This window comes from Archocentrus centrarchus, chromosome 11, assembly GCF_007364275.1.
Source record: "Archocentrus centrarchus isolate MPI-CPG fArcCen1 chromosome 11, fArcCen1, whole genome shotgun sequence".
Classification (NCBI taxonomy): Eukaryota; Metazoa; Chordata; class Actinopteri; order Cichliformes; family Cichlidae; genus Archocentrus; species Archocentrus centrarchus.
The window spans coordinates 14,210,615-14,222,209 of NC_044356.1; the positions used below are offsets into that span (position 1 = coordinate 14,210,615).

The 11,595-nt window shown below is 40.8% G+C and overlaps 2 protein-coding genes across 2 annotated transcripts; both read left to right on the plus strand.

The window, feature by feature from the left end:
* The first annotated feature begins 1,428 nt into the window (after positions 1 to 1,428).
* Positions 1,429 to 4,285, plus strand: hax1 (HCLS1 associated protein X-1). Its single transcript, XM_030740430.1, has 7 exons — positions 1,429 to 1,621; positions 1,886 to 2,139; positions 2,874 to 3,076; positions 3,186 to 3,249; positions 3,342 to 3,475; positions 3,661 to 3,781; positions 3,864 to 4,285. Exons 1-7 carry the CDS (start codon positions 1,557 to 1,559, stop codon positions 3,935 to 3,937), a joined length of 915 nt encoding a protein of 304 aa, XP_030596290.1. The 5' UTR covers positions 1,429 to 1,556; the 3' UTR covers positions 3,938 to 4,285.
* A 2,443-nt stretch (positions 4,286 to 6,728) lies between these two features.
* On the plus strand, positions 6,729 to 10,857 carry aqp10b (aquaporin 10b). The gene is made up of 6 exons (XM_030740447.1): positions 6,729 to 6,862; positions 7,643 to 7,769; positions 9,444 to 9,581; positions 9,928 to 10,046; positions 10,314 to 10,531; positions 10,625 to 10,857. The coding sequence occupies exons 1-6, from the start codon at positions 6,776 to 6,778 to the stop codon at positions 10,827 to 10,829; spliced, it is 894 nt and encodes a 297-aa protein (XP_030596307.1). The 5' UTR covers positions 6,729 to 6,775; the 3' UTR covers positions 10,830 to 10,857.
* Positions 10,858 to 11,595: the final 738 nt, after the last annotated feature.

The window sequence follows — 11,595 nt, forward strand, 5'->3', positions numbered from 1 at the left end:
TATTAAATATTGTCATATGTGTGTATTCAGGGGTGGGCCCTCATCCTACTGACGAAGTTTGCTGCAGATTGGATAATGTAGGTATGAATGAGATGCAATCAAAATTTCATGGCGAATGATTACATTTCAGGGGGGCATGAGGGCCACGCCCCCTTGTCAAAAACTCACCATTTCTCAAATGTAGATTGTCCTTGTTGTGTAGATGAAACACACCAAATATGAAGTTGATAACAACCAAAACCTTTGAGTTATTAGAGAAAGTCTGAAGGTTGCAAATCACCAAATTTGCATGTTTGAGTCAAAATGACAGACTTCCTGTTGGGTTTAGAGCATGGCTCATGGATTTTTTGTGCGTCTGGATATGATACATATGTGTAGCAAGTTTCATAAATGTACGTGAAACACAGCGGTGGGGCTCGACTTTAGGGGGCGCTACTGAGGCATTTTGGCTGACCCTTGCCCGATGCCATTAAAATACTTTAATTTTCACCAGGTGTGATGCATGTGCAAAGTTTCATGAGTTTTTAAATATGATAAAGCCCCCAAAAAGCAGATTAATTTGCCTGAATAATAATAAGAAGAAGAAACGGAGCAATTACAATAGGGCCTTCGCACATTTCGTGCTCGGGCCCTAAATAAGAAAGTAAAAGATCAAATAGCATTTTTTTAATGCTTTTCTCAGAGTATTTACGGATCTGTCAGGTTTCCGATATGTGTCCCCCCCAATAGGAAACTCATTCCTACGCCCCTGCCCCACACCATCACTCAACATCAACAGCACCCTGAGCCAGAGTCACTGCTGGCTTACTATCAGCTTGAAGCGATCTGTCCGTTCCCCGACCTTTGATATCAACACTGAACTGGCGCTCACTGGATATTTTCTCTTTTTCGAACCTTTCTCTGTAAACCCTTGAGATGGCTGTGTGGGAAAATCAGAGCACATCAGCAGCTTCTGAAATACTTAGACCATGCCCGTCTGGTACAAACAGTCACGCCACTTTTAAAGTCACTTAAATCACCTTTCTTCCCTTTTCTGATACTCAGTTTGAACTTCTGCAGGTTTTTTTTGACCATGTCTACATGTTTAAATGCACTGAATTGCTACAATTTAACTGGCTTTGGAGGGGGGGGGGGGTCACTGTACGAGTAATTAATCAAAATCCATATGCTGGATGGGATCTAATGGGGAACATTACGTCATTAAGTAAACATATTTGCTCCACTGTCATTAATTTTTAAATATAATTACCCTCTATTTCTGCAGTGCGAAGATAAATATATAAGAAGTAACTGCGTGTATTTTTATTGTTGAGCTCTCTCAGCTTAACCAAGTTTCCGTCATATGAATCTCGACACCGCGCTTTTATTTCGGGTGCCCGCCATATCTATTAATTATGGTAACGTAACATTACGACAGGTTACGTCACGTTGAATTGTCTAGAACGCTTTACGACACTGTTGACAGTTTTGGCGTTAATTGGCGAGTTTCTCCAGTAGACGCTCGTTACGCTGACATCTTAAGTTATGGTGTAGGTTTCCACCAAAGCGGCCGTTAAATGAGCGTTTTTGATTTATTCCGCGGGTTCTTCGGAGTTCCCGGAGGCCATTATCATGGCCGAAGGTAAGTTTATGGCGTCAAAAGTCGCAGTACTCAGCTGTTAACTCGGCTAAGCTAAATTAAGTTGGTACACTTGCTGTGCGTGCAGCTATGTCAGGGACAAGATCAGTGTTTTTCTGCCAGGAAAACTACAGGGGTCCCTTAGCTAGCTGTATTTAGGTTTTATTTAGTCTCACGGCGTTAATGCGATCGAGTACTTTAAGGTCTGTTACCTGCTGGCCTGTTAAAACACACTGTTTCGCGTAAATTTATTATTTCCTCTGTCAGGGACCCTTTCTTCGATGCCATGACTCATGATGATGACGACGACGACGATGAAGATGATAATGGATTCCACTATGATGGGTTCAGGGGGGAGGAGCAGGACCCCTTTGACAGCGCCTGGAGATTTGGTTTTAGTTTTGGTCCAGACGGGATGCGGATTCGGGAGCCTTCCATGTTTGGCGACGTTTTCAGGGAGATGGAGGAGATATTCTCCCAGCTGGGCCGTTGGGAGGGGCATCCAGAGTCTGGACGCTTTGGTATAAGAACACATCCACAATCCCTGTTTTCATATGGCTTGGTTCTGCTGGGGTGGGGGGTAGTTTACATCCACTCATCATGGGCACAAATGTTTTGGGGCTTTTAATAATTTATTTGAACTGTTCTTTTTCCAGGGTGGAATAATTGTATAGCATACGTCCTTAAAAAAACAAGAATTGGAGCACAAATTTCAGTGTATTCTGGATTTTCTCTCAACCACCGAGTCAAAATTATACATACAGGTTCAAATATATACATATGTACATGGTTTCTCTTTGGCAGCATATAAAGGATGTTTGATAGTAGTCATTGGATTCTGTTTGATAGTAGTCATTGGATTGACCAATACAACTGGAAAATGGGAAGCTTATTGATGGCTACTAAAAGCATCTGGTTGAGGTGCAGCTTGAGAGACATTTAATCAAATATCAGTAGGGGTGTATGTATATATTTGAGCCAGTATGTATACTTTTGGCATGCATGGGTGAGAGAAAATTCAAATTAATGTGAGCTTGTGCACCTAATTTTTGTGTTGTTTTTTTTTCATTAAAGGATGTATGCTGTACAATCATTCCACCCTGGAAAAAGAACAGTTCAAAGAAACCTTTAAAAACCCCATATTAACATGAAATTCATGCCCATGATGAGTGGGTGGAAACTTCTGACTAAAATTGTACGTGTTCCTCCCCCTCTGTGCTTTTTAACCTGTTCTTCTGTCTCCCTTGTGTTTTAGATGTTCCCCACACTGTGCCACCACCACCACCGCCTCAGGACAGAGCAGAGAGAGGGCGAGGAAGATCCAGCAGAAACCCTCTGAGAGACTTTATGCTCAAATATCCCGACAGTGACACACGAGAGCTACCCAGAGAGCCTCAAGGTGATCACCGTCCCTCTTATGAGTCACCTGAATTTCATGGCTGGACCCCTTTTTCCAGGGTAAAGGAGATATTCACTCCTCCCTCTTCTTATTCGCTTAATACTTTGTTTCTGTTGCAACACAATCTGTTGTCTATCAACTTAGATTTTTGAATTGTGTCATTAACAGTTTAATGACATTTGGAGACAAGGGCCACGCAAGCCTCCAGAGGAGGAGCACAAAGGAGACAGAGGTGGGTAGTGATATTTTACCTCCAAAATAATTGGGAAACTTTTTTGTCTTGTCTCCAAATTAATCTTCCATTCTCATCCGGATCCTCCCAAGATCTGGATTCAGCTGTGTCCTCTAGCGGTCTGGATCAGATTCTGACGCCACCTGCTGGTCAGGCACCAAATCAGCCTAGAACTCGATCTTTTTTTCAGTCTGTCACTGTCACTAAGGTGGTGAAACCTGATGGGGTGAGTTTTAATTAGTTTTGTATTAATACTTGTTCACAGCAAATTTCAGAGCATTTTTTTTTGTTTGTTTTTAAAGTAGTCTGTCTGTTTTGGTGTCTTTTTCTGTTTGTGTGTGTGTGTGTGTGTGTGTGTGTGTGTGTGTGTGTGTGTGTGTGTGTGTGTGTGTGTGTGTGTGTGTGTGTCAGAGTGTAGAGGAGAGGCGTACAGTAAGAGATGGCCAAGGCAATGAGGAGACCACAGTGACTCGCTCGGGAGGTTCTGGGATCTCTGAGGGACCAGACCATCCAAGTGGACCTATGCTGCCAGGTCAGCTTGTCTTCAGTGTGTGCTTTTGAACTGTTTATCTGACAATAAAAATGTCATGTATTAATTCCTGCTTCTCTTCCAGGTGATCATCACCGTTTCTCTGACTTGCGGGATGATGGCTCGTTATTCTCCAGGTTCTTAGGAGGCTTTAAATAAAATGTGAAGGAGCTGGTAGCTTTTGTTCCCTGGAAACAAGTGTTTTTCTAGAGATGTGAGCTGGCATATTTATATTACATACCTGTTTTTGGACAGATAATTTCATGGTCTTCCTTTGCCAAAGTGCATGTGTTGGATAAATTCTTACTGGCTTGTTTAAGATGAATCTGAGATTTCAAACTGATCACTCAGGATGGACGCTGCACATCCTGAAGGCTAGGGATGGTCACACTGAGACAGAGGAGACACATTGATGTTTCCATATTTTATTTTTATATTGTCCTGTAGCCAAGCCTGTGTGGATGTGAATGAGTGAAGAATCAAATAAAGACTCCTAATATATGTAAATAGTTGTTTGGCCCTTATTTTTGTCTGTTGAGGTGACTTTGAGAGTCTTTTGTGGTCGCTGGTAAGAAGAAGTTACATGATCTTATTTCACTTCAAAGAATTCTATCATGCTAATCTCCAGCTCCATATTTCTAATCTTGATTGTAGTAGAGTAGTTTCAGATGATTTATAAAAATCAGATGACCCCCTATGAGCAAGCACTTAGCAGCAGTAGGAAGGAAAAACTCCCTTTTAAAAAGAAGAAACCTCCGGCAGAACCAGGCTCAGGAAGGGGCAGTCATCTGCTAAGACCGGTTGGGGGTAAGGAGAGGGAGACAGGACAGAAGACACACTGTGGAAGAGATTAATAATAACTAGTGATAAAATGCAGAGTGGTGTATAAACAGTGAAAAGATGTGAGTGAAAAAGAAATCCCCCCAGCAGCCTAGGCCTATTGCAGCATAACTAAGGGAGGGCTCAGGGTCACCTGAACCAGCTCTACCTTTAAGCTTGATCAAAAGAGAGGCTTTAAGCCTGGGGTCATTCGGTATGATGAGGTCTTTAAGACCAAATGGGGCCTGATTATTCAAGGAGTCAAATTCAATTGAGGATCTAACAGGGAGCCAATGAAGAGAAGCCAGTATGGGAGAAATCTGCTCTCTCTTTTTAGTCCCTGTCAGTACTCTAGCTGCTGCATTTCGGATCAGCTGAAGGCTTTTCGGGGAGCTTTTAGGACAGCCTGATAATAATGAATTAGATATATGTTAGATATGCACAAATGCAAGAAAGAAGTTCTACATATTTGCTTAATATGAAGGCCATATCCTAATCAAAAACAAATCCAAGATTCCTCATAGTGTTACTGGAGGTCAAGGTAATGCCATCCAGTCAATGTCCATTTTGCACACGTGCGCACACAAAATGTTCTTTTCAAAATGTTTTAAACATATTTAAGTGAAAAATAAAAAATATTTCAAACATAAAATCATTCTTGTGTGGACCAAAATATAATACAGATTATTCTTAAGCAAAATGAAAAAAAAAAAACACATTGATTTTAAGACTTGTCATTTTTTAACCAATTATGGAAGACTGCAGGGTCCGGTCACTCATGCATCTGAGGGTTAATACAATTATTTATTTATTTTTGATGCTGGTCAACTGAAGTGAAACGTAACAGCAGGTTATACTTCTTGTCTTTGTGTGCCATCACGTTTCTCTAGAAGTGCCTCAATCTCTTCACATTGCAATCACACAATTAAGCCTTATCACGACCTTGTCAGCTCAGCTGTTTTATGAGGGTGCACTTTATGTGACCTTTTCTCATCTATCCGTTTTATTCAGCTGATTCCACAAAAACCTTTCCTTCTGCTCTATGAAATGATTGTGTCAGGTTTTCAGTTTCAGTCACATCTGCTCCTTTCTGAAGCTTTTCTTTCCCTTCTATTCGTGTGTTCAGAAGGAACTTTTCTTGATTTGTGTGTGTGTGTGTGTGTGTGTGTGTGTGTGTGTGTGTGTGTGTGTGTGTGTGTGTGTGTGTGTGTGCATCAGGTGGGTGAAAAATATATCTTTGGTTTTTATGTTTTCTTTGACTCTAAACAGGATGAAAAAAAAAAGACAAAAATAAAGCGCACATGGAGGATGCACGTTCTGCTCTTTGAAGCCTCGGATCTCGTTTAGCTTCCTCTTCTTTCTTCACCTCACAGGAGGGCAGAAAGCTTTTGTAATACTTTTGTGTGACAACACAATCCAGCCCATTTATTTTGGTGCATTTCATTCGGATCGTCTTTTTACCGCTTTGCAATGTGAGAGCACCACAATGCATTTGCACAGCCTGGACTCATTTTAATGCCCAGTAAAGTGCACCATCGTTATCTTACATGAAGTATAACAAACTGGAGATGTACCAACAGAATCGGCTCCATATAAAAATGACATCAGATGAGCTTTGCTTCTTAATATTTTTCATAGTGTGGGAATAGTGATGATCCATATTGACAAATAGAGTGATAGAGATGTGGTAACAGGCTGCTAATGAGATTTCCATTTCTTATCAGCCTTCAGCAAAAAGAACAAGTTAAGATCTTGAATTTGTGGGCAGACCTTTGCTTATTCTAAATAAAGAAGAGACTGTGATGTCAAGAATCAAATCAAATCTTTTTATTTATTTAGAAAATAACTTGACCAATAAGTGATCAAACATTAGGAGCAATCAGAGCCAAATCAAATCAGCTAAGGAAGCCAACTAAGTGAGCCAGTATCAAGCCTCAGTACAGAGACTGTTTTACATCATGCATGCTTTGATTAAGATATCCTGAGTCCACATAAACACAGTCGCGTCAGACATGCCACAAAGTGTGTGACGTAGCCTCCACCTCCAGCATGAAAGAGCAAACTCTGCTCAGCCGGGCAGACAGTGCAGTGCCCTGCAGCGCCGTGCAGGTCAGATCCGCCTGATGACGCTTTCCCAGCTCTGAAAACTCACCTGTGTGTGCAGAGGAAAGCTCAAGGATGGAGAGGCTGCTGAAGAAATGTCAGATCCAAAACCAGCTGATCAGAGAGTGCATGGCAGAATGTCTCGGCGTCTACGTCCTGATTGTAAGTATCTTTTTTCTTTTTTTTTTCATGCCTTTAAAATACAGTTAGTTACATTAGAAACTCTTTATAACCAGTGAAATAAATAAAGTCCCCTCGGTTCAGCTTGTAAACTCAACATCAAGTGTGTCAGTTTCCTGAAATCCAGTTTCATGTGTTGCTGGTTTGTTTAGAGCGGCTCATAACTCTGCACAGTGTATAACTAAGGACTTTGGCCTGGTCAAAAGACCGAGTGAAAGAGAGTGAGGATGACAGTGACTGAGGGGGAGTGTGAGTCAGGTAAAATGGGACTCTGTTAGTGATTTGGAAAGGTGATATCTCTTTGAGTGCAGTGCTGTTGTTTTATCTGTAAAGACTATCTAGGCCAATGAACATTTACAGCACAAATCATAAAGCAGGCTGTTTAGAAATGAAGTTCATAAAAAAAGCAGATTGCACCGAGATGATATGGCGTGCGTCGGAACTGCACTGCGTGATGAAAACATTAAAACTGTGTGATATGGAGTGAATTATGTTAAATGAACCTGATTTTTTTGGGGGGGGGGGAATAAACAAAAGAGAAGTGCTGCTATTGTGCAAAGCATCATTTCACTGAAATTCAACCTGGATTTTTTTTTTTTTTCACTGTGGATTGATTTAAAAATTCTGGGCTGTGGGGCATGCTGAGCTTCTGAAGTTGGATATGCCAGAAAAAACTGTGGATTATTATCCATTTTTTTTTACTGAATATACTCACGTATATATTCTGCAGCTCATACTCATCTTCAGCTCGTGTAATTGCAGCTGTTTGGATGCGGCTCTGTTGCCCAAGTGACCACAACTGAAGATAAAAAGGGCCAGTACCTGTCTATCAACCTGGGTTTTGCTCTGGGAGTAACATTTGGGGTCTTTGTCTCTCGTGGTGTCTCAGGTAAGGGACTGAACAAGTTATTGGGTATGGTCAAAAGTTTACATCCACTCATCACGGGCATGAAAGTAATTTGGGGCTTGTAATGATTTCTTTGAACTGTTCTTTATCCAGGGTGGAACAAATGTACAGCATATTTTAATGACTTTTAAAAGAAAACAAGAATTGGGTGCACAAGTTTGAATTTATTTTGCATTTTCTCTCATCCACACAGGATCAAAATTATACATATGGACTCAAATATATACATAAACTTACTTAAATGTTTTAATAAGTGCAAAAAATTGCTGTGCTGATTTCAATCTGGCAAGGCCTATTATCTTGTCATTAGTGATCATGATTGACTACAGCAGGTAGTTTCTCTTTGGATTTGTTTGACGGCGCTCACTGGAGTGACAAATGGGAAAGTTCAAGGAGCTCAGTGAAGACAGAGAATTTTAGATTTACACAAGCTGGGAAGGTCTGCAGGACTGCAGATTCCAAGATCATCAGTTCAAGCAACTGTGCATAAGTGCATAAGTTAATCTGAAGTGAGTTTTACATCACTGACCACACCTCTGCTCCAAAATCTACACCTTCAACCTCAGCTGAAATTTGCAGCTGCCCACATGAGCGAGCTAAATGCCTTCTGGGGAAAAGTTTATGGTCAGATGAGACAAACACTGAGTTATTGATTGACAAGAGGGATGTTTGGAGGATGTTTGGAGGAGTAAAGGTAAGGTATTCAAACCTAAGAACACAATACCAGCTGTCAAGTATGGTGGTAGCAGCATCGTGCTCTGGGCCTGTTTTGCTGCCAGTGTTACTGATTCATTGCACAAAATGGATGGAATAATGAGGGAGGAGGATGACCTCCAAATTCTTCACCTTCATCTCAAATCACAGCTAAACGGTTGAAACATGGACACAGTTGGGTGTTCCAGCAGGACAATGATCCCAAACACACCTTAAAACTGGTTTTAGAATAGATAAAGTAGGCTAACATTAAGCTGCTGGAATGGCCTTCTCAAAGCCCCAACCTCAACCCTGTTGAGGTCTGCACTTAAAAGCTGAGTCTGTGCCAGGAAACCAACCAATTTAAATATACTCCACCAATTCTGCTAAGAGTGGTGAAATATCCAGCCTGAATTATACCAGAAGCTTGCTGATAGCTACCAAAAGCACCTAATTGAAGTGATATATATATATATATATATATATATATATATATATATATATATATATATATATATATATATATATATATATGAGAGAGAGAGAGACATTTATAGATTTATATATATATAGATGATCCCCCATGACAATCCAAATGTCCTTGGCGATAGTGGGGAGGAGGAGCTCCCGTTTAACGGGAAGAGACTTCCAGGAGAAGCAGGCTTAGGGAAGGGCAGCCATCTGCTGCAACCAGCTGGTTGTGGGGTATAATTTTTTTAACGTAACCTTTAATTGATTTTAAAACACCTGCTTAAGTGATTTATTTTTAATTGGGATAAGGAAATTGTCAAGGAAAGAGAATCCCTGTTTGACCAACTCTCAGTAATGCACACCTGCAGTGTACATAAACCCTGACACAGAACTGCTGTTGTCATCTGCATTTAGTTCAAAACTTACAGACAATAGATTACCCGTGTATGCATTTTAATGAAGCAATAATATTAAAATATGAACTTTTTTAAGGTGCTCATTTAAACCCTGCTGTGTCTCTGAGCATGTGCGTTTTGGGCCGGCATCCATGGATGAAACTACCTTTCTATGTCTTCTTCCAAGTGTTGGGAGCTTTTCTAGCTGCAGCTACAGTTGCTCTGCAGTACTATGGTGAGTGTCTAACACTGCACAATAGATTTTCTCTAGATACAAGGAGGGAGTTGATATTCATAAATGAGGCTGTTGTGGTGTTTTTGGTCCACAAATCAAACATAGAGTTTGTCTTGTTGTTTGATAAGTACCACCCCAGCTCTATTTGTTCCTATTAAAGAGAAAAAAAAGTACTGACTTGTTTTCTAACACAGATTATTTTTCTTTTTTTTTGGAGCAAATGCTTGTGAAGAAACACACCATCCCATGTTGTAACACCTTATGTGTTCTGGACGGTTCATGGCTCAGAGCAATAAGCTGTGTTTTGTGTCTGTTTGATGATGCGTATGTGATGAGATGTTTGCAGACGCCATCCAGGAGTACAGTGGAGGCAATCTGACAGTGACGGGCCCCACAGCCACAGCAGGCATATTCTCCACCTACCCTGCTGACTACCTGAGTGTGTGGGGAGGTATCATGGACCAGGTCAGAAACAGTTTTGCCTTAGTTTTTTTTTTTTTTATTTTATTAACCAAGGGCCATTCACTGTTATCAGGCTGAAAGATAAGCATAGTATAATTTCTTAATAGTCACGTGAATCTGTGTAGTAGTATCACCAAAAATATTGAGATACTACTGCAGATGTTGCCTTCATTTTCACACTAAAAGTGTTTTGATCCATCCAGGAAACATTGTTTTTCCATCACATAAAGAATGTTCTTTCCTGCATATCTCTACTTCCCTGTCATCCAGGTGATTGGCACAGCTGCTCTGCTGGTGTCAGTCCTGGCTCTCGGAGACCAGAAGAACACTTCCATCCCGCATTATCTTCAGCCTGTCTTAGTGGGAGCAGCAGTGCTGGTCATTGGCATCTCAATGGGCTCAAACAGCGGATATGCACTCAACCCGGCCAGAGATTTTGGACCTCGGTTGTTCACCTACATTGCCGGTTGGGGAGTGGATGTTTTCAAGTTAGTGGTTTCATTCAGGGTGCTCTACTAATTCCCAGCTTTTTTCCTCGTTAATAATGACTATAAAAGCAAAGATGTTATCTATCTTCACAGGGCTGGTGGTGGCTGGTGGTGGGTGCCCATAGTGGCTCCTTGTGTTGGAGCGCTGCTGGGAACACTGATCTATGAGCTGATGGTTGAAGTCCACCATCCTTGCATACAATCAGAGTCCCAGGACTCGTGTCCAGAGGTCACTAATAACAAGACGGGCCTCGAGCTGGAGGCGGTGGAAACAGATCATGAAAAGCCAACTTATTGATTAAATCATCTAAAAGAGAGACAACACTGTCTGTGTGTGGTAAATACTATTTAAGGTGTGATAGCAACTGATGCTATCGATGTACAGATAAATGACTGATCCGAACAAGTAGGTTCTGATTGCCTAAAGCTTAATTTGTAGCATAATTACACCAAATAAGGTTTGGTTTTCCTGGTTGGACTTTCTTCCAGTCTACTATAAGACAATTATGGCTGGTTTATTTCAAATTTGAGTTATTCAGTAAATATCTTAATGTCTACAATATAAGAAATGTTACAATTTTTTATTTTCTATTTTTTTACAGACATTTGTATTCTTTTTATCTAGCATCACTGTGAAGTCAAATGACTGAAAACCTGTCATCTCCACTTTGGTCTTGTCTGTCCGAAGGACATTGTTCCAGAAGGCTTGTGGTTTGTTTAGATGCAACTTTTCAAAGCTAAGCTGTGCTGCCATGTTATTTTTAGAGAATCAGCTTCCATACAAGCCATACTTGTTCAGTCTTTGTCTAATTCTTACTAACGTGAGCTTTTACTATGGTGAGCTTTAATTTTTTAACATTCTGAGGCCTGTAGAGTCTGAGAGTAGCTTTTTTCTTTATTATTTTGCAGTTTCTCTGAGCACTGCAGTCTGACTTTGGGGTGAATTTGCTGGGTTGTCCACTCCTGGGAAGATCGTGACATTGTCTTAGCACACATCTGATTGCTCCAAACCAGCAAACAGCCAAAACCTCTGATTTTATAGAAGTGATCAGTTAATCAAGTGC

Excerpts from the sequence above, each read along its gene's own strand:
- hax1 (XM_030740430.1), top strand. The coding sequence starts at position 1,557 with ATGAGCGTTTTTGATTTATTCCGCGGGTTCTTCGGAGTTCCCGGAGGC. Across the intron at positions 3,077-3,185 it reads GCTGGACCCCTTTTTCCAGG|TTTAATGACATTTGGAGACA; the intron begins GTAAAGGAGATA and ends TGTCATTAACAG. Across the intron at positions 3,250-3,341 it reads GGAGCACAAAGGAGACAGAG|ATCTGGATTCAGCTGTGTCC; the intron begins GTGGGTAGTGAT and ends GATCCTCCCAAG.
- aqp10b (XM_030740447.1), top strand. The coding sequence starts at position 6,776 with ATGGAGAGGCTGCTGAAGAAATGTCAGATCCAAAACCAGCTGATCAGA. Across the intron at positions 7,770-9,443 it reads TGTCTCTCGTGGTGTCTCAG|GTGCTCATTTAAACCCTGCT; the intron begins GTAAGGGACTGA and ends AACTTTTTTAAG. Across the intron at positions 10,532-10,624 it reads TGGGGAGTGGATGTTTTCAA|GGCTGGTGGTGGCTGGTGGT; the intron begins GTTAGTGGTTTC and ends CTATCTTCACAG.